Here is a 21,165-nt window from a genome sequence, read left to right on the forward strand (position 1 = left end):
GCTCCACTTACCCGCCCACTCCCCATAACCCTTAATGGTTAAAAATCTATCTATCTGTGACTTGAATACATTCAATGAGCTAGCCTCAACTGCTTCCTTAGGCAGAGAATTCCACAGATTCACAACCCTCTGGGAGAAGAAATTCCTTCTCAACTCGGTTTTAAATTGGCTCCCCTGTATTTTGAGGCTATGCCCCCTAGTTCTAGTCGCCCCGACCAGTGGAAACAACCTCTCTGCCTCTATCTTGTCTATCCCTTTCATTATTTTTAAATGTTTCTATAAGATCACCCCTCATCCTTCTGAACTCCAACGAGTAAAGACCCAGTCTACTCAATCTATCATAAGGTAACCCCCTCATCTCTGGAATCGTTTCTGTACCCTCTCCAAAGCTAGTATATCCTTCCTTAAGAAAGGTGACAAAACTGCACGCAGTACTCTAGGTACAGCCTCACTAATACCCTATCCTGCTCTGCACTCCTATCACGCAAAGGTCTGCACTGGAAGCACTAAAAAATGAAAACACACATTAAAAATGTAAAGAGCAATCATAAACAGACTTTGTTTCAACACAGTTCTCAGTGGAAGACGGCAGAGACAGAGGATGGGAGGCATGAATCAACATGCAATAACTTACAATCACCCTTCAATTTACAACTGCAAGCAAATGCTGTTAATACCTACCCCTTTTCTAAATAAGGAATGTCTGTACTTGGATGAACACTTTATCCACTTTGGGGGCATGAATACATCAAACGCTCTCTTGTCGATTTATAGGGTGATTTAAAGTTACCTCTGTTCTTCCCTGACAATGTGCCTCAAGTAAAGAGGACGAACTTGCATTTATAAATATCAGAAGAACCCTACCGTACATCATAAGCAGGACTGCTAACCTACATCAAACTGTAGAGTTTTGCACTAAGTCCACAAGAACAGGGCTTAAACTCGGACAGTCAGCCTGGCCTGGTTCTAAATCTGGAAATGGAAGACAGCTTGCAGTGTTCAAACCCATCATCCCACTACTGCAGTAAAATCACATTTTTCCTCATGTGTCAAACATGTATTAATGAATATAGTGAATTGATGTACATTCATTCTCACTCAAAAAAATCAATTGCAACAGAGGCCTTTAATATGTTAACCGTTTGTTATTTTTAATCATTTGTTAAACTGTTTACCAAAAGCTACAATCATATTCTTCTCTACAATTTTTGTTTCCTCCCTCTTTCGGCACAACAGCTATGCAATTCCTAATCTGAGGGATGTACGAGTATCTGACTTTTACCAACATTATTTCCTAGAGGGGAAGCACCTAATCACTCCAAAAGCCCCAATTCAATAGTTGCTATTGTTTTTTTGCAGAGGGAGAGAGAGTATTTACTGTGTCCTCTCATATTCACCAACCTCTTAAATTAGAAAATCATATCTGTTTTCACTGCAATCACTCCCGTTTCCCACAACAGCGTTATTTCATAGCCATTAAATTTAAATTGGATGACTAGTAGATTTTATTGTATGGATTAATTTCTGCAACAACAAAAAATATCTGGCTGGAAGAGTTAGTGAAGGTTACAGAGATAAAAGAACAAAGTGGGTCAATGGCTCTTGGGATGGTGGGTAGATAGAGAAGTAACTAGCAACTGAAGTGCAAGAATGAGATTTTTTTGGGTGGGAGAGAGGGGGTTTTGCTCAATTACATTTTTAGGAATTGGGAGAAATCGCACCCACCTTTCCCATAGGTAATTCAAGAGATGTGTCACAACAAAATGCGCAGCACAAAGGGCGTGGAAGGAACAGGTTGGACAGGGTGAATGGAATGCTTTGTCAATTGCTTTGTTTTCTTCACTGCCAGGAAAGTTTCAGAATTCACAGAATAACTCCCAACACCAAAATCTGACTTGTAACACCAATTACAATTTTCTAGGCTATACCACAGCTGAATTAACGAGAATGTTATCACAATGTGACTTACCTGGGGTATTGTATTAACAGCACCACCTTGTAACTATTGTAATAAGAAATGATTTCCATATACCTTGATAAATAACTTGTGCGTGTTCCTATATTGCCACTTTGCACCACAAACATTCCTCCATCCAGCTGGCCACAAAGTGCAATAAAATGCATCAATAACCTATGGAGAAGCTATTTTTACATAATGTCATTTCCCTCCAATAGCTGGTTTGAGAGAAGATGCAGATAAGGAGGTTGTTTTTTTGGCCTTTTCTGAATAAAGTGTTCAATGTTCACACGCTCACCAGTGGTTGTTTGGACTTCTCTGTTTCAACCTGCTCAAGTGTGGCTGTATTTTGCTTCGGTAAACCATAATAGTATATTGAAACACAGACGAGAATGGATCCAGACATAAAGCTTTGAGCTGAAATTAAACAGAAACAAAATAAAGTATTTCGCTAGCATTAGAAAGATACTGTCTAATATTTGCATTGGTACAACATAGGAAAAATTCATAAATGCACTATTCTTTAGCCATGTCCTCTGTAATTAGAGTATCTTGCTCGTAGTTATTTTCCTCATAAGTGTGGATTGATACCTCTACCACATAATGGGCTCAAGACTGGAAGCACACCAGGGGCAATTTTCAACGGCTCCTTCCAGCACTAAAGAGCCTCCGAGTTGGCCACGGTGGGGTCTCAAGCCACTTAGTCTGCGTTTAGCACAAGATGCCATCTTGGGAAAGGAGTTGACGCTCACTCTAGGAACAGCTGCAAGGAGAATTGTAGGGGGCTGATTGCCACTTAAATTGCCTGCTAATGCTCCTTAACAAGGGCTCCATGGCATTTTGGGGGATAGTGCTTGACCTAATGCCCTCTCCTAAAAGTGACCAGCTGAAAAGGGGTAAATCATTGCTGAGGACTTCAAGCTCCACCGATACGCTTGCGGCCTTCCGCGAGAGGTGGGCGCCGGAGGGACTGGAGTGCATAGTTACCCTCGGCAACCAAATTTTAATTTGATTTTATATGTTTTAAAGTTTAATTTGCTTTAATTGCCGGATTTTTAGTATCCCCCTCCCCTTTTATAGGGGATGGTTTTAATGGCCCCCCAAAAAAAAATCTCAAAAAAACCCCACCAAAAAAACATTAAAAAAAACATTTATTTAAAAAAAGGGGCAGTTAAGTGTCTGGAGTGTCCCCCAGATCGGGGGGCACTTGATCTAACGTTTATTTTGTTCCCACCCAAAAGAGTTGAGGACTTCAAGCGCTACTTAAAGATATATCACTTTTTACTGTTCACTTGCTGCTGGAGGTTTGAAGAGGACTTCTGAAACACATCAGGGGACATTTTGTCAAGAATTCTACACTATCAACATTTATTCTGGAAATTCTGTGAGGACTTCACCTAAAAAGAGTGAGTGCTGTGCTACTCTACTTTGTGAGTCACCAGGAGAAAGGGAGTGCTTGGTCATGGACATCTTGCTAGGGGTCCCCCTTGGTCTACAGGAGGAATGGGAGAAGGACATGAGGCCAGGCAGAGTAGCACCAGCTGCTACTGCAGGAGAGAGGGACAGGAGGGCAAGGTGAACTCCTTCCCGCTCCCCCCGCCCGCAGGTACAGGACATCCCTCCTCCACCAAGACCTCTAGTGCCGCGCCTGAGAACTTGTGCGATCTCTCACTCGGTCCCTAAGCCATCCTGAAACCTGCAGCTGCTTGTCAGTCAGCACACTCCAGACCTTCAGTGGAAGTGGGTGCGTGGAGCCCACATATACTTCTGAAATTGTGTCGAATCAGCACCCAAGTGCTAAACGTGCAGATATCTGTTTTAGCACCTCCAGGCAAATTCAAATTGTGGTAATCAGCAATTAGGAGCAAAATTGCATGCTAAAGCCAGATTTCAAACAGGCGTGTCTTATTAGCACAGCTTTCACCCCTTCATCAAGATAACCCCCACTGTGCAGCAAAGCTGCGCTCAAGTAAACAAATCCGACTCACTTGAGACCCCTAGCACATCCTTACACAGACAAGGCATGGTGTCATTCCAACAGTAGCAGCTAACTTAATGAACTTTAATACTTACTTATCTGCAAGCCAAACAGCAATACAGATGCGATTGTGGAAATAACAATTGCTGCTGCAGCTGAAAACCCCTTCATGATATTATCAGTATATTTCACAACAATGGAAGTATACAGGCCTCCAAGACTTGCTAATACTGCGGAGATGAAAGAAACGTTGTCTCAACAAAAGTGATCCACCATTATACACAGTTAACTAAGAGTTACCAAACAGTTATAGTCTAGGTATAAACAATTTAAAAAAAAAATTGAACTCAGATTGAGGGCGACACCAACAAGGCCACATTTATTGCCATTTCGAGTTGCCATGGGAAGATAGTTGGGAGGCCTTCTCCTGGAACTACTGTAGTCATTGTGCTGATGATGTTCCCACAAGGTTGTTAGCTAGCCAATGCCAGGATTTTTACCCAACCACAATGAAGCGGGGTTTTTTGCTTCTCCCAGGAGATCAAATGGTTTCGGGTGGGGTGTAGTGTATAAGTTGTGATACACAAGATATCACAATCGTGTGGGACAGGCTCGATGGACCAGATGGTCTTTACCTGTCTGTCATTGTTTGTAACAGCGATAAATGTCCAAGTCAGAATGGTATGTGGCTTGGAGGTGATAATTTGCCCCATGATCTTGCTGCTCTTGTTCTTATTGATGCTAGAGGCCATGGGGTGATGCTGTTGAAATAAGCTTGCAAGTTGCTGCACTGTATTGCGTAGCTAATACACACTACAGTGCATTGGGGGGGGGGGGGTGAACATTCAATTCAGGGGCGCAAATCAAGTGAACTGCCGAGTTACACAGTTTAGATCCACTTTTACATTACTGGCGTGCAGGTAACTGCGGGTATGTAGATTTTCCATTCATTTACTGCAGCTCACAGTGTGAGCCACTAAACTGACAGCGTCACAGATCCATGAAGATGTGGTTCTATAAAGGCTGTATCATTGTCACCCAAGGAACGTTGGATGCTAGGAACACATGCATTCCTGGCATCTGGGGTTGCTATAGCAGCAGTGGAAAGAAGTTTAAAATTTCAAAGACCACAGCAACAATTGACTACATATAAGGCATTTAAAAAAAAATCAAAAGCTCTTCCAGGCAGCCAAAGAGACTAGCAGTCGCACACTGTGCTAAGCCTTCAAGAGCTCCTACAGCCACTTCCCAATCCCAGCCCAGGCAGGCTTCCCAACGGAGGCAGGAATTCAAGTTATTTAAAGCAGAAAACTGGCCTAGATTGGAGTGGGCAGAACACCTGTCCCAACGAACATGCACTGGGATTCCACCAAAAAGGAAAATTTCACATCTCAGGATACAAGACCAAGGGCTTTTCTTGCCCAGTTTGTTTATGGCTTTATCTATTTGCACTGCTGCCTTTAAAGACTTGCGTGTCTGCACACAAACTGTTCCTTTAAAACCTCACAACTGAAGGATATTTTGTTTTCCCAAAAGTATTACTTTACAATTTTCTAGATTGAACTATATCTGTCACTCATCTAGCCTATCTAGATCTAACTGCAGTCTTTCACAAATTTGTTTTGCTTTTCCAAAATGGAGACTGGGTACATCACTGGAGAGTTTCACCATAGCATTAATTACTGCTTTTTAAAAAAATCTAATTTATACACAAGATCCCATAACTATTAGGTTTTCTATCTGGTCTATCAATTTCCGTTGTACTGGGGAGATCACGTCCTGATGTGGAATACAGGGGGACGGCATGGGAGAGCGACAGACAAAAGTCACCTTTCCAAAAGAATACAAAATCCTGAAAGTATAAAAAGGACCTTAGGCCATTTAAGGCTGATTAAGCTTATTCTATGAATGAGTTTTCTCATTTATTCAGCGCACAGGAAACAATTTAATGTCTAGAGTTCTCAGAGATTCCTAATTTTATCATTTATATTTAAAAAAATTAAATGCAGGAAAACCTTTACACTTGTATATGCTTACTACATTAGGAAGATAATAGTACTCACATATAACAAACCAGACCCAGTGGGTGTATCCAAAGAAAAAGCCCTTCTCCAACACTTGGGCACCATCACTCGCATAAACTCCAATTGCAGTTACCACAATGCCAGAGATATACATCTGTATGTTCCGCACCCATAGAGAGGTATCAGAACTTTTCAAAACCTTCTCAAAGTAAACACCTACAATTGAGAAAAATGAACTTGATTTGCTGAACAAGAAAGAACAAGTATGAAGTTAGACTCTCACTGTCAGATACTAATGCACCAGATTAGTCAGCGTCTAAAATTCCAACCACTTTCAACTCAGGGTTACACTTTTACACTTATACCTGGGGTGACATGGAGCTCAGCCCAAAGTCAGCAGACCTGCCATATCATCAGGGATAATGGGCTTAAAAAAATTGTAATCTGCCCTTTGTGCATTTTATGCCCTGATGTCCAGCACGTTGAATGTTGTTCACTACTTATAGCAATTCTTTACAATACTCCTGACAAACAACTAACTTCTGGAACATTTGCAGTTCCTATGCCACAACTGTTTTCAATTCTATTGCTGTAAAATCCTTCAATAGACTATTGCGCTGCACAGCCTCAAGATACAAAGGGGCCGAAATTGCCCCTTTCTATAAGAGCCTCAAAGAGGCTCCATGGGTCAGTAAGCACTCACCACTTGGTCGGCATGGAGGGGCCGCCATTTTGAAAATTGCCGTGGATTTCCCTGGCGGAGAATGTTTAAGCTCCGTCCATGTTGCCGCCCCATTGAGCCCTTACCGACCGATGGCAACCCCCTTTCCGCCCCGCGTGGGAAATTGCCCCATGGAAGCGGATCAGCCGCCACTTGGTGCCCCCGACAGCTTTCCCCGGTGAGAAGCTTCTTGTGGCTGGGCAGCGCGTAAACCCTTAAAAATATTTTAATTGACGGCCGACTGCTAGGTCACCCCGCTCCAAAAAAAAACTAAGGGCTGAATTTCCACGGACTGTCCACCCCATGCATTGGGGCGGACGGAACACTTAAAGATCGGTAAGTGCGCCCCTTTTCGGGCGGAGGGCAATCTCGGCCCCAAAGTCTCCACAGATTGGTGTCGGTCCATTTAGTCCCAGCTAGTTCTGTAATATTTAATCTACATGGGCTTTCTTATTCATTTGTCTATTCGTTTGAGAAATTGCATGCAGGTAATCCTCTGCCTTTTCGCACATTTCCAAAAGGTTCTAAGCCACTCAGCACCCCACTAACTTGTTACTGTCCCTTGTTTGTATTGTGAAAGCCTTTGCTTCTGTAAAATTTTCACAATCAATATCTGGCACAATTTGCTGTGCTGAAGCTACCTTTGTCAGAGGTTTAAGTTAACTATACAAAATATCTCTGGTTGAACATTTAAATTGTTATCCAGTAATGCATCCCATTAAAAATATTTTCATAACTTGCACCACACATTCAGACATCCAACAGCAACAGTTTAGCATTATTTTAGCGAAGGGTAATCTTTCTGTACTCTTGTAGCTAGGCCTCAATTTTACCCTTGGGGATGGAACACCTATTCAAATCAAGAGTTTACATAGCAATATAATATGCACAATCAGGAAACAACTTATTTTTTTGGCATGGAAATATCTTAATCAAATGGGAAGGAGAAGGTTACATCAACTTACCAGCAAATCCAGAACACAATACAGCAATGGCTAGGGCAACAAATCCCAAAAATGGATTCTGTTCAACCTGCAATATCAGAATAAACATGCTGTAAAGATTGACCCTCTTATTGTACATGAATTATACACAGCTAATTCATGTATCAGGAATACTCAGCTGAGTACTTTAGCAAAGTGTGTGTGCAAAACAGAAACACAAGTTTTTTTTTTAAAAACACCTTCACATTATCAGTTACTTTTGCTTATTCAGAAAAAGTTATGATTGGATTCACTTAATTCAATCAATACAACGTACCTTTGCATAATAATACAAAATAAATACTCTACCCTACCCACATCAGAGAGTCATCTTACTTGACTTAAGCATGATTACTTCTAACTGCCCTCCAGCATTTCTATTTCCCAGTATCTTTACATGAGCCTGCACAGTGAGAGTCAACAATTACAGACAGCCCTAATTCTGTCCTCACCCGACATTCACACACATACTTTCATCAATGGTTATTAGATAGTATGCCACTCATGATGGTGAAAGCAGATCTTAAGCATCATATATATATGTAATGTTAATCAATACCAAAGCAAAATACTGCGGATGGTGGAATCTGAAATAAAAACAGAAAATGTTGGAAATCTCAGCAGGTCAGGCAGCATCTGTGGAGAGAAACAAGAGTTAATATCTCAGGTCTGTGACCCTTCATCAAAATTCTGCTGAAAGGTCACAGACCTGAAATATTGACCCTGTTTCTCTGCAGAGATGCTGCTTGAACTGCTGAGATTTCCAGCATCTTCTGTTTTTATAACATAAATCAATACTGCTGTGGCATAGTTGACTGGCTTGCAACAAACACCACTAAAGTGGAGCTCTTGTACAAATGCCAGTAAAAACATGCACCAAACAAATGGCTTGTTGTGTGAAAATGTTGACACAGATTGATTTTAATGTAAAAAACTTTTATTCTGCAAGAGGTTAAATTACATAAAATATACAGAACAGAAACAGGCCAATTGGCCCAACCAGCTCATGCCAGCATTTATGCTCCACTTGAGCCACCTCCCAAACTGCAATTACTTACTTGCACCTTTGTAGTTTCCGCAGGCCTCCACTGGACTAACGTTACCCCAGCACACAGCATTAACACAGAGGCCCACTGCAGTTTGGTGAGTGAACGGTTCAGCATAAGGACTGTGCACAGTGCTGTACATGGGATCTTTAGTTGGTAGGTCACCTTCAAAAAAAATTAAATACAAAAATAATTACAAATAGAAGCTTTAGTCTTTCAAATTGGCCTTGCTGGAAAACTGGTGTGTTAAATTATTTTGGTGATTAACTATCACTTCTCGGGCATCTCCGAATAGCCACCTCCACCTCAAGACCCAAATGCAGACCATTTACTCAGCCAGTGGCAATGAATCGTAAAAATTTACAGCACAAAATGAGGCCATTTTCCAAAGCATTTATGCTGCCTCTCTGAAAGAGCTATCCACTTAGCCCCATTCTGCTGTATGTTCCCCATATGCTTTTAATTTTTAATGCATTAAATAGTAATGAATCATATTTCTCAAAAAAGTTATACATACACCACCCACCCCCACAGGACTATAACACAAATTGTTTCATAAAGACATGATGATTAGAGTACCCAGATATTCATTACCTGATACACTGCTGCATCCAAATTACTAAGTGCCACAAAAGCCATATTGTTCTGAACAGCGTACACTAAAGATGGAACGCTGAGCTTCAACATTTCTCTGGGACTCCTGAGTACATGCTCATGCAACGCTGACAGCATCCTACTCAAACTTCCTGTGTCCCTTAGGAAAATAATAAAAGTATTACAACATGTTAAATCATCGCAAATAACTAAAAAAAGGTACTGGCTGAGGCTTTCTGGTCCCATCCCTGCAGATCTGTGGTAAAAGGGGCTAGAAATGTGGCTTGGGGGTGTGCTCTGCTGTACCACAGCTTCCCTTTTCCAGAGGCCAGACCCAAAGGCATGCGATGCACCAAATTTTATGGGCACCTGCAAATCACAGGAGTCTGAAGAAAAGGCCCCGTATTTGCTCAGTTTGAACGGTAAATGCAATGGCCGACATTTGGGCACCAAGGTGCAGCATTCAAAGGTTGACAGAAGCGGCTTCAATAAAATGGAGCAGACTCAGAGGCTGGCCACATACAAGCCTCATCAGCAAAAGCAGACATTTGCAGGCAAAGACATTTTTCTTCAGGCAGTCCAGCGGCAGCCCCTCCCTCCTACTGCCCTTGAGGCCCACCTCAGCAGGCCGCCTGCCCCAGTCTGCTGTGACTCCCAGTGAATGCCAACACCCGCTTACTAATTACCCTGGGGAAGGATGGAAATCCCAGCCTGCCAGAGCTGCCCATCCAACCAAAGTCCAGTCCACTTTGATTCATATATGTTGGTCAAGTGCAAGAGAATTATAAATAAAGCCATGTGTGGGCCATGTGCCTGATGCTCCATATGTGAACACTCCCTGCATTCACTTGGAATCACTTTCAGTATTTTGTTCCATTACTGGAAACTGCAATAAATCAGCCAAAAATATCAAGAACTAATAAGAATTAGTATTTTAAATATCCCCAAATTACCTTGACTCTCTAAAGCAGTTCTTCTGACCTTGAATTATGGATGCACAAATAGCATGTGATGTATCAATATCTAAATACGGACCGCAGCAAAATCTATTTTGAAAGTAAGGGGCCTTCAAATCAACAGGTCTTTAGCCACTTAGTCCACCGCAGACCATGCACTGCAGAAGAATTAGCGACCACATACCATACGCTGTTAATATAGCATTTGGCTCACCTTTTATCACTACCAACTCCTGAAGGTTGTTAGTTCAAGCCCCACTCTGGGCGTTCAGTGCATAAACTAGACTGACCCTCCGGTGCAATGGTGAAAGAATACTGCATTATATATAGTGTTAAACTGCTTGCCTGTTCCAGTGGTTCATGAGGATGTCAAAGATCCTATGACATTACTTAAAGAGCAGGGAGTTCTCCCAATATTCTGGGCTACATTCCTCTCTTAAATCATTGCCAAAAACAGGTAATTAATTTCACTGCTGTTTGTGCAATCTTCCTGTGTGCAACAACCTTGCTACATTTGCCTACATAGCAACAGTCACTGCATTTCAGTCATTTATTGTTTGTGCAGCACTGAGATGGTTCCCTCCCAGAGCTGTAATACGGTGCTCTATAAATGCACGTCTTTGTTTCATACCATCACTCGGAGATCGGAGGCGGGAACTCGAGTTGCGTGGTGAGGCCTATAAAGGCCCAGCGGCTGCGGCAGATCGGAGGCGGGAGCTCAAGGTGCGTGTAGAGGCCTATAGAGGCCCAGCGGCTGCGGCAGATCGGAGGCGGGAGCTCAAGGTGCGTGTAGAGGCCTATAGAGGCCCAGCGGCTGCAGATCGGAGGCGCCAGTTCGAGGTGCGGGGTGAGGCCTACAAAAGGCCCAGCGGCTCCGAGAGGCAGCGGCAGATCGGAGGCGGGAGCTCGAGGTGCGGGGTGAGGCCTACAAAAGGTGAGCTTGTGCAGCTCCAGCCGGGAGAAAAAGCAAAAAAGTAGAAAGAAATCAAAAGGTAACGTCACAGCCAAAGGGGTAAGTGATTGGCAAGTAGCTTTTCTTTTTCTTTTTTATATCAGTAAGTAACCTGTGAACAGTGTTGTCGCCAAATTAAGTGTATCTAAGGGTTAAGTCATGGCAGGAGAGCTCGGTCACGTGATATGCTTCTCCTGTACCATGTGGGAACTCAGGGACGACTCCAGTGTCCCTGACGACTACGTGTGCGGAAAGTGTATCCGCCTCCAGCTCCTGACGGACCGCGTTGCGGAGTTGGAGCTGAGGGTGAATTCACTCTGGAGCATCCACGATGCTGAGAATGACGTGAGTAGCACGTGTAGCGAGTTGGTCTTACCGCAGGTGAAGGGTCCACAGCCAGCTAGGGAATGGAAGACCAGCAGGAAGAGCAATGCAAGGAAGGTAGTGCAGGGGTCCCCTGCGGTCATCTCCCTGCAAAACAGATACACCGCTTTGAGTACTGTTGAGGGGGATGACTCATCAGGAGAGGGCAGCAGCAGCCAAGTTCATGGCACTGTGGCTGGCTCTGTTGCACAGGAGGGCAGGAAAAAGAGTGGGAGAGTGATAGTGATAGGGGATTTAATTGTAAGGAGAATAGATAGGCATTTCTGGGGCCGCAACCGAGACTCCAGGATGGTAAGTTGCCTCCCTGGTGCAAGGGTCAAGGATGTCTCGGAGCGGGTGCAGGACATTCTAAAAAGGGAGGGAGAACAGCCAGTTGTCGAGGTGCACATTGGTACCAACGACAAAGGTAAAAAAAGGGATGAGGTCCTACGAGACGAATTTAAGGAGCTAGGAGCTAAATTAAAAAGTAAGACCTCAAAAGTAGTAATCTCGGGATTGCTATCAGTGCCACGTGCTAGACAGAGTAGGAATCGCAGGATAGCGCAGATGAATACGTGGCTTGAGCAGTGGTGCAGCAAGGAGGGATTCAAATTCCTGGGGCATTGGAACCGGTTCTGGGGGAGGTGGGACCAGTACAAACCGGACGGTCTGCACCTAGGCAGGACCGGAACCAATGTCCGAGGGGGAGTGTTTGCTAGTGCTGTTGGGGAGGAGTTAAACTAATATGGCAGGGGGATGGGAACCAATGCAGGGAGACAGAGGGAAACAAAATGGAGACAGAAGCAAAAGACAGAAAGGAGATGAGTAAAAGTGGAGGCCAGAGAAACCCAAGGCAAAAAACAAAAAGGGCCAATGTACAGCAAAATTCTAAAGGGTCAAAGTAATAAAAAGGCAAGCCTGAAAGTTCGGTGCCTCAATGCGAGGAGTATTCGGAACCCAGGAGAGGACTCTGAGCTAGTTAGAGTGGGTGAGAGCGCAGATGAACAGGACCCCAAGAAAGAATGCAAAAGGCAGGAGTCAACAGAGCAGAGTAGCACTGGGGTAAGTGTAAACCACAAGGTGATAGGAAGGGACAATATGTATGAATATAAAGGGGCTGCAGGAGGGGTCAAAACTAAAAATTATGGTTTAAAAACTAGTATTAAAACACTCTACCTAAACGCACGCAGCATTCGAAATAAAGTAAATGAGTTGACGGCACAAATCATTACAAATGGGTATGATTTGGTGGCCATTACAGAAACGTGGTTGCAGGGTGGCCAAGACTGGGAATTAAACATACAGGGGTATCTGACGATTCGGAAGGGTAGACAAGAAGGGAAAGGAGGTGGGGTATCTCTGTTAATAAAGGATGATATCAGGGCAGTTGTGAGAGATGATATTGGCTTTAATGAACAAAATGTTGAATCATTGTGGGTGGAGATTAGAGATAGTAAGGGGAAAAAGTCACTGGTGGGCGTAGTTTATAGGCCCCCAAATAATAACTTCACGGTGCGGCGGACAATAATCAAGGGAATAATAGAGGCATGTGAAAAAGGAATGGCAGTAATCATGGGGGATTTTAACCTACATATCGATTGGTCAAATCAAATCACACGGGGTAGCCTGGAGGAGGAATTCATAGAATGCATACGGGATTGTTTCTTAGAACAGTATGTTACAGGACCTACAAAGGAGAAAGCTATCTTAGATCTGGTCCTGTGCAATGAGACAGGAATAATAAACGATCTCCTAGTAAAAGATCCTCTCGGAATGAGTGATCACAGTATGGTTGAATTTGTAATACAGATTGAGTGTGAGGAAGTAGTGTCTCAAACGAGCGTACTATGCTTAAACAAAGGGGACTACAGTGGGATGAGGGCAGAGTTAGCTAAAGTAGACTGGGAACACAGACTAAACGGTGGCACAATTGAGGAACAGTGGAGGACTTTTAAGGAGCTCTTTCATAGTGCGCAACAAAAATATATTCCAGTGAAAAAGAAGGGCGGTAAGAGAAGAGATAACCAGCCATGGATAACCAAGGAAATAAAGGAGTGTATCAAATTAAAAACCAATGCGTATAAGGTAGCCAAGGTTAGTGGGAAACTAGAAGATTGGGAAAATTTTAAACGACAGCAAAGAATGACTAAGGAAGCAATAAAGAAAGGAAAGATAGATTACGAAAGTAAACTTGCGCAAAACATAAAAACAGATAGTAAAAGCCTTTACCGATATATAAAACAGAAGAGAGTGACTAAAGTAAATGTTGGTCCCTTAGAAGATGAGAAGGGGAATTTAATAATGGGAAATGTGGAAATGGCTGAGACCTTAAACAATTATTTTGCTTCGGTCTTCACAGTGGAAGACACAAAAATCATGCCAAAATTTGCTGGTCACGGGAATGTGGTAAGGGAGGACCTTGAGACAATCACTATCCCTAGGGAGATAATGCTGGACAGGCTAATGGGACTCAAGGTAGACTGGTCCTGATGAAATGCATCCCAGGGTATTAAAAGAGATGGCGGAAGTTATAGCAGATGCATTCGTTATAATCTACCAAAATTCTCTGGACTCTGGGGCGGTACCAGCGGATTGGAAAGCAGCTAATGTGATGCCTCTGTTTAAAAAAGGGGGCAGACAAAAGGCAGGTAACTATAGGCCGGTTAGTTTAACATCTGTAGTGGGGAAAATGCTTGAAGCTATCATGAAGGAAGAAATAGCGGGACATCTAGATAGGAACAGTGCAATCAAGCAGATGCAACATGGATTCATAAAGGGGAAATCATGTTTAACTAATTTACTGGAATTCTTTGAGGATATAACGAGCATGGTGGATAGAGGTGTACCGATGGATGTGGGTGTATTTAGATTTCCAAAAGGCATTCGATAAGGTGCCACACAAAAGGTTACTGCAGAAGATAAAGGTACGCGGAGTCAGAGGAAATGTATTAGAATGGATTGATAATTGCCTGGCTAACAGAAAGCAGAGAGTCGGGATAAATGGGTCCTTTTCGGGTTGGAAATCGGTGGTTAGTGGTGTACCACAGGGATCGGTGCTGGGACCACAACTGTTTACAATATACATAGATGACCTGGAAGAGGGGACAGAGTGTAGTGTAACAAAATTTGAAGATGACACAAAGATCAGTGGGAAAGCAGGTTGTGTAGAGGACACAGAGAGGCTGCAAAGAGATTTAGATAGGTTAAGCGAATGGGCTAAGGTTTGGCAGATGGAATACAATGTCGGAAAATGTGAGGTCATCCACCTTGGAAAAAAAAACACAGTAAAAGGGAATATTATTTGAATGGGGAGAAATTACAACATGCTGCGGTGCAGAGGGACCTGGGGGTCCTTGTGCATGAATCCCAAAAAGTTAGTTTGCAGGTGTAGCAGGTAATCAGGAAGGCGAATGGAATGTTGGCCTTCATTGCGAGAGGGATGGAGTACAAAAGCAGGGAGGTCCTGCTACAACTGTACAGGGTATTGGTGAGGTCGCACCTGGAGTACTGCGTGCAGTTTTGGTCACCTTACTTAAGGAAGGATATACTAGCCTTGGAGGGGGTACAGAGACGATTCACTAGGCTGATTCTGGAGATGAGGGGATTACCTTATGGTGATAAATTGAGTAGACTGGGTCTTTACTCGTTGGAGTTCAGAAGGATGATGAAAGGGATAGACAAGATAGAGGCAGAGAGGTTGTTTCCACTGGTCGGGGAGACTAGAACTAGGGGACACAGCCTCAAAATACGGGGGAGCCAATTTAAAACCGAGTTGAGAAGGAATTTCTTCTCCCAGAGGGTTGTGAATCTGTGGAATTCTCTGCCCAAGGAAGCAGTTGAGGCTAGCTCATTGAATGTATTCAAATCACAGATAGATAGATTTTTAACCAATAAGGGAATTAAGGGTTATGGGGAGCGGGCGGGTAAGTGGAGCTGAGTCCTCGGCCAGATCAGCCATGATCTTTTTGAATGGCGGAGCAGGCTCGAGGGGCTAGATGGTCTACTCCTGTTCCTAATTCTTATGTTCTTATGTTCATGTTCTCAACACAACAAATCAGGCTCCTTCAGTATAATGTTTAGAATGACAGGTAAATATTCTACACACGTGATATACAACATAGAAAATAGGTGCAAGAGTAGGCCATTCGGCACTTCGAGCCTGCACCACCATTCAATAAGATCATGGCTGATCATTCCTTCAGTACCCCTTTCCTGCTTTCTCTCCATACCCCTTGATCCCTATAGCCGTAAGGGCCGTATCTAACTCCCTCTTGAATATATCCAATGAACTGGCATCAACAATTCTCTGCGGCAGGGAATTCCATAGGTTAACAACTCTGAGTGAAGAAGTTTCTCCTCATCTCAGGATAAAGGGCAGGCCATTTAGGACTAAGACTGTGTCTCCTGGTTCTGGACTTCCCCAACATCGGGAACATTCTTCCCGCATCTAACCTGTCCTGTCCCGTCCCGTCAGAATCTTATACGTTTCGAGGAGAACCCCTCTCATCCTTCTGAACTCCAGTGAATAAAGGCCCAGTTGATCCAGTCTCTCCTCATATGTCAATCCAGCCATCCCGGGAATCAGTCTGGTGAACCTTCGCTGCACTCCCTCAATAGCAAGAACGTCCTTCCTTAGATTAGGAGACCAAAACTGAACACAATATTCCAGGTGGGGCCTCACCAAAGCCCTGCACAACAGCAGTAAGACTTCCCTGCTCCAAAACAAAAGCATTACTGACCTTTCTATTCACAGATCAGTATTAAAATATAGGTACAACAGTTGCTGTGCAAATATGAGCGAATAGACTTCACACATACCTTGTTAACATACCTAGACTCAGAAATAGTTTGATGACTTCGGTGAGGCAAACGGCAGTGGTTGCAAAATACATCTCTGTTAAGACTGTCCTCGTGTACCGCAGTAACACTGTGTAGGTGGCAGCCACAAGTGTCATTACGGTCAAGCAGTACACTTTAAACAGCAAGCTGACATTCTCTGAAAGATAAAGGAAGGAAGTCAAAACAAAAATCTTTAGCAGAAACCCGTGTGAAACTTAAGCATCTTTTGAGTGGTAAATCATTAAATACTAAGTTTTGGCAGATTTCAGTTTTCTTTTACCCAGCATTAAGTTCTCCCAATTCTTTAGTTTACTGGACTCATAACTCTACTGTATAAATGTCAGTGTTATGGTGCCACATTAAAAAATTAACATAGCACCAGTTCCAAGTCGTTTAGAGTTACTTCAAACAGTGCTCTTCCAATGAAATGCAACCCTGTGAAGTAAATATAGTTTGTGTTGTTGCACTGAAATTTAAGAATAGCTGATTAATACTTTCCTAAAAACTGCTACCACAAGCTCCCCAATTTTTAGTTCGATCTCTTGCTGTGAACCTTATAGTCGACAATATCTAGCATAAAATGGTTTGCCATGCAGTAATTGCCTAGGCCCTAATTGCCAGTCATGTGGACGCCTCAACCCAGGGATAATTAGTGTCACGCAGCAGTCTTAAACAGTAACTATCCTATTGAACAGTGAGCATTTATCTACAATGGAAACAGTTGCTAAACAATGAAGAAGTCTCCCATCCTGAGAATAGTCATAAAGCTAAAGTTTATTTCGTAAAATCTGAAACTAAAAACTGATATTTTGTGAATCGAATAGCATTTAAAAATGGCAGATATCGCTACAATAGTCATCCTTCAGTATAGAGATCAGCACTCACGAGTACCATCACCAGCTACTCTACAAATATTAAATGCTACATGGATGGTCCTGCAGTGCCTCTATTTTAAAATTCTCATCCTGGTGTTCAAATTCCTCCATGGCCTCGCCTCTCCCCATCTCTGTAACCTCCTCCAGCCCCCAGCCCTACAACCCTGTGAGATCACGGTGCTCCTCCAATTTTAGCCTCTTGAACATCCCCGATTTTAACTGCTCCCCCACTGCCTTCAGCTGCCTAGGCCCCAAGCTCTAGAATTGCCTCCCTAAATCTCTCCGCCTCTCTACTTCCCTCTCAACTCCTTTAAGACACTCCTTAAAACCTTCTCCTTTGACCAAGCGTTTGGTCATCTGTTCTCATATCTCATGTGGCTATGTAAAATTTTGTTTGAGAAGCACCTTGGGATGTTTTACTACGTTGTAAGGCGCTATATAAATGCAAGTTGTTGTTGTGATTTAAAGTCAGTATTCTCATCTGAATTCTGAGTTTTAAATTTTGTTGCAGCAAACAAAATAACAAATATGCAACTTTTGAAATTTGTCCCTACTCTGAACACAAGCTGGTAGGAAACTAAAGCACAATCCTCAGTGAATCATTGCCGTCATTGGCCTGGATTTTACGTTAAGAATAAGAGAGAGATTATCAACGCTCATTGCTATTTTGGAGTAAATTTGACAGCAACTTCCAGAGTCCACACATGCGCAGGTAAATGCAGAAATACAGACATTGCAGTCTGATTTACTCTGCTCCTCCACAAGGTGCATAATAACAGTACCTCGATCAATAGAGTCAGCACTGAAATCAATGTAATGGCGTGAAGATGCGATCATCATCATCATCATCATAGGCAGTCCCTCGGAATCGAGGAAGACTTGCTTCCACTCTTAAAATGAGTCCTTTGGAGCTGAACAGTCCAATACGAGAGCCACAGACTGTCACAAGTGGGACAGATAGTCGTTGAGGGAAGGGGTGGGTGGGACTGGTTTGCCGCATGCTCTTTCCGCTGCCTGCGCTCGATTTCTGCACGCTTTCGGCATTGAGACTCGAGGTGCTCAGCGCCCTCTCGGATGCACTTCCTCCACTTATGGCGGTCTTGGACCAGGGACTCCCAGGTGTCAGTGGGATTGTCGCACTTTATCAAGGAGGCTTTGAGGGTGTCCTTGTAACATTTCCGCTGTCCACCTTTGGCTCGTTTGCCGTGAAGGAGCAATTGTTTTGGGAGTCTCGGGTCTGGCATGCGAACTATATGGCCTGCCCAGCGGAGCTGATCGAATATGGTCAGTGTTTCAATGCTGGGGATGTTGGCCTGGACGAGGACGCTGATGTTGGTGCACTTGTCCCAGGGGATTTGTAGGATCATGCACAGACATCGTTGGTGATATTTCTCCAGCGACTTGAGGTGTCTGCTGTACATGGTCCATGTCTCTGAGCCATACAGGAGGGCGGGTATTACTACAGCCCTGTAGACCATGAGCTTGGTGACAGTTTTGAGGGCCTGGTCTTCAAACACTCTTTTCCTCCGGAGGTCGAAGGCTGAACTGACGCACTGCAGACAGTGTTGGATCTCGTCGTCGATGCCTGCTCTTGTTGATAGGAGGCTCCCGAGATTATGCGAAGTGGTCTACGGTGTCCAGGGCCACACCGTGAATCTTGATGACTGGGGGGGGGGGGGGGGGGGCAGTGCTGTGCAGTGAGGATAGGCTGGTGGAGGACCTTTATCTTACAGATGTTTAGCAGAAGGCCCATGCTTTTGTACGCCTCAGTAAATATGTCGACTATGTCCTGGAGTTCAGCCTCTATATGTGCTCAGACGCAGGCGTCGTCCACGTACTGTAGCTCGGCGACAGAGGTTGGGGTGGTCTTGGACCTAGCCTGGAAATGGCGCAAGTTGAACAGGTTCCCACTGGTTTTGTAGTTTAGTTCCAGCGGGGAGCTTGTTGACTGTGAGGTGGAGCATGGCAGCGAGAAAGATTGAGAAGAGGGTTGGGGCGATGACAGCCCTGTTTGACCCCGGTCCGACATGGATTGGGTCGGTCATGGATCCGCTGGTAAGGATCACGGCCTGCATGTCGTCGTGGAGCAGGCGGAGGATGTTGACGAACATTTGGGAGCATCTGAAACGGAGGACGACGCTCCATAGACTCGCGCGGTTGACAGTGTCAAAGGCCTTTGTACGGTCGAAGGCGGCCATGTATAAGGGCTGGCGTTGTTCCTTGCAATTTTCCTGTAGCTGTCGTGCTGCAAAAATCATGTCCGTTGTGCCCCGTAGGGGACGAAATCCGCACTGTGACTCCGGGAGGAGCTCCTCAGCCATGGGAAGACGACGGTTGAGGAGGACTCTAACGACGACTTTCCCAGTTGCTGATAGCAGGGAGATTCCTCTGTAGTTGCTGGTTGGACATGTCCCCTTTTTTTAAAAGATGGTCATGATTACTGCATCTCTGATCTCCCCCGGCATGCTCTCCTCCCTCCAGATGAGAGATGAAGCCATGTATTCGCGCAAGCAGTGCCTCAACGAATTATATTTCAATGCCTCAGCAGGGATTCCATCCGCACCCGTAGCCTTGTTGTTTTTAAGCTGTCTTATGGCTTTTTCTACCTCGTGCAGTGTTGGGGTCTCACTGAGATGGTGGCGGGTAGCAAGCTGCGGGATGGAGTAGAGAACACACGAGTCAAAGGCAGACTCTCAATTGAGGAGATCTTCGAAGTGCTCCTTCTAGCAGGCCCTGATTGCCTTGGTGTCCTTGATGTTTCCCCGTTCTTGGCCAGCAGTGGGGTGGGGCCTTGGATGTTTGGCCCGTAGGTGGTCTTGACTGCTGATAAGCTCATAATAAAGGATGAAACTGAGCACTGTGAGCAATGAGTAAGTGTGACCTTAGCTCCTTTAATAAGACTCGAGAGTGCAGGTACAGCGTGGTAGGCCTGTTTATATACAGTGCTCCCAAGGGATGCTAGGATCCCTTGGGACTCCAACAGGTAGGCCCTCTGGTGGTGGTGTGATACAGGTTGCCAAGGGTGATATACATAACATCACTCCCTCATAAAGTCAACAGTACACTTATTTACAGGGCGAGACGATCTGGGGCTTTTCGCACCCTTGTCGATTGGCTCGGTACAAATGCAGGTGTGGGCGAGTTGGTTGGTTCTTCGCTGGGCAGCCGGCCTTGCCGGACTGCTGGGGGATGGGGAGTTCGGCTTCGTGGTCAACCATGATATCGGTTGCCACTTGTGTGTGTGTGTGTGTGTGTGTGTGTGTGTGTGTGTGCGTGCGGGGGGGAGGGTCAAAGTTGGCAGTGTCTTCTTCGGGTTGTTCGTGGCTGTTAGTGAACTCCAATTTGATTTGATCCAAATGCTTTCTGCATGTTAGTCCATTGGCCAATTTGACCTGAAACACCCCACTCCCTTCTTTGGCTATGACCGTGCCAGCGAGCCATTTGGGACCATGTCCATAATTGTGTACAAACACAGAATCATTGACCTCAATATCACATGACAAATTTGCACGGTCATGGTACATACTTTGTTGATGCCGCCTGCCCTCTACGTGATCATGGAGATCAGGGTGGACAAGAAACAGCCTTGTTTTGAGCGCCCTTTTCATGAGCAGCTCGGCTGGGGGAACCCCGGTGAGCGAGTGGAGTCTGGGGCGGTAAATGAGCAGCACTCGGGACAGCCGGGTCTGCAGGGAGCCTTCCGACACACGTTTCAAGCTTTGCTTGATGGTCCGAACTGCCCGTTCTGCCTGGCCGCTGGCTTGAACGGGGCAGATGTGATGTGCTTGATCCCATTGCGGGTCATGAATTTCTTGAATTCAGCACTGGTGAAACATGGCCCATTGTCGCTGACTAGGATATTAGGCAGGCCGTGTGT

General features: G+C 44.5%; 1 protein-coding gene across 1 annotated transcript in view; it reads right to left on the reverse strand.

Annotated features, from left to right (window-relative positions):
* slc35a1 (solute carrier family 35 member A1) overlaps positions 1 to 21,165 on the reverse strand; it is a 32,421-nt gene continuing 11,256 nt past the window's right edge. Inside the window, exons 2-8 of the mRNA XM_070885559.1 lie at positions 16,393 to 16,570; positions 9,304 to 9,463; positions 8,722 to 8,874; positions 7,646 to 7,712; positions 5,999 to 6,175; positions 4,031 to 4,165; positions 1 to 2,374 (exon numbers count right to left, since the gene is read on the reverse strand). Coding sequence (XP_070741660.1) covers positions 2,244 to 2,374; positions 4,031 to 4,165; positions 5,999 to 6,175; positions 7,646 to 7,712; positions 8,722 to 8,874; positions 9,304 to 9,463; positions 16,393 to 16,570 — 1,001 coding nt within the window. The 3' untranslated portion in view covers positions 1 to 2,243. The remainder of the gene's footprint in view (positions 2,375 to 4,030; positions 4,166 to 5,998; positions 6,176 to 7,645; positions 7,713 to 8,721; positions 8,875 to 9,303; positions 9,464 to 16,392; positions 16,571 to 21,165) is intronic.

Source organism: Pristiophorus japonicus, chromosome 7, assembly GCF_044704955.1.
Source record: "Pristiophorus japonicus isolate sPriJap1 chromosome 7, sPriJap1.hap1, whole genome shotgun sequence".
NCBI lineage: Eukaryota > Metazoa > Chordata > Chondrichthyes > Pristiophoridae > Pristiophorus > Pristiophorus japonicus.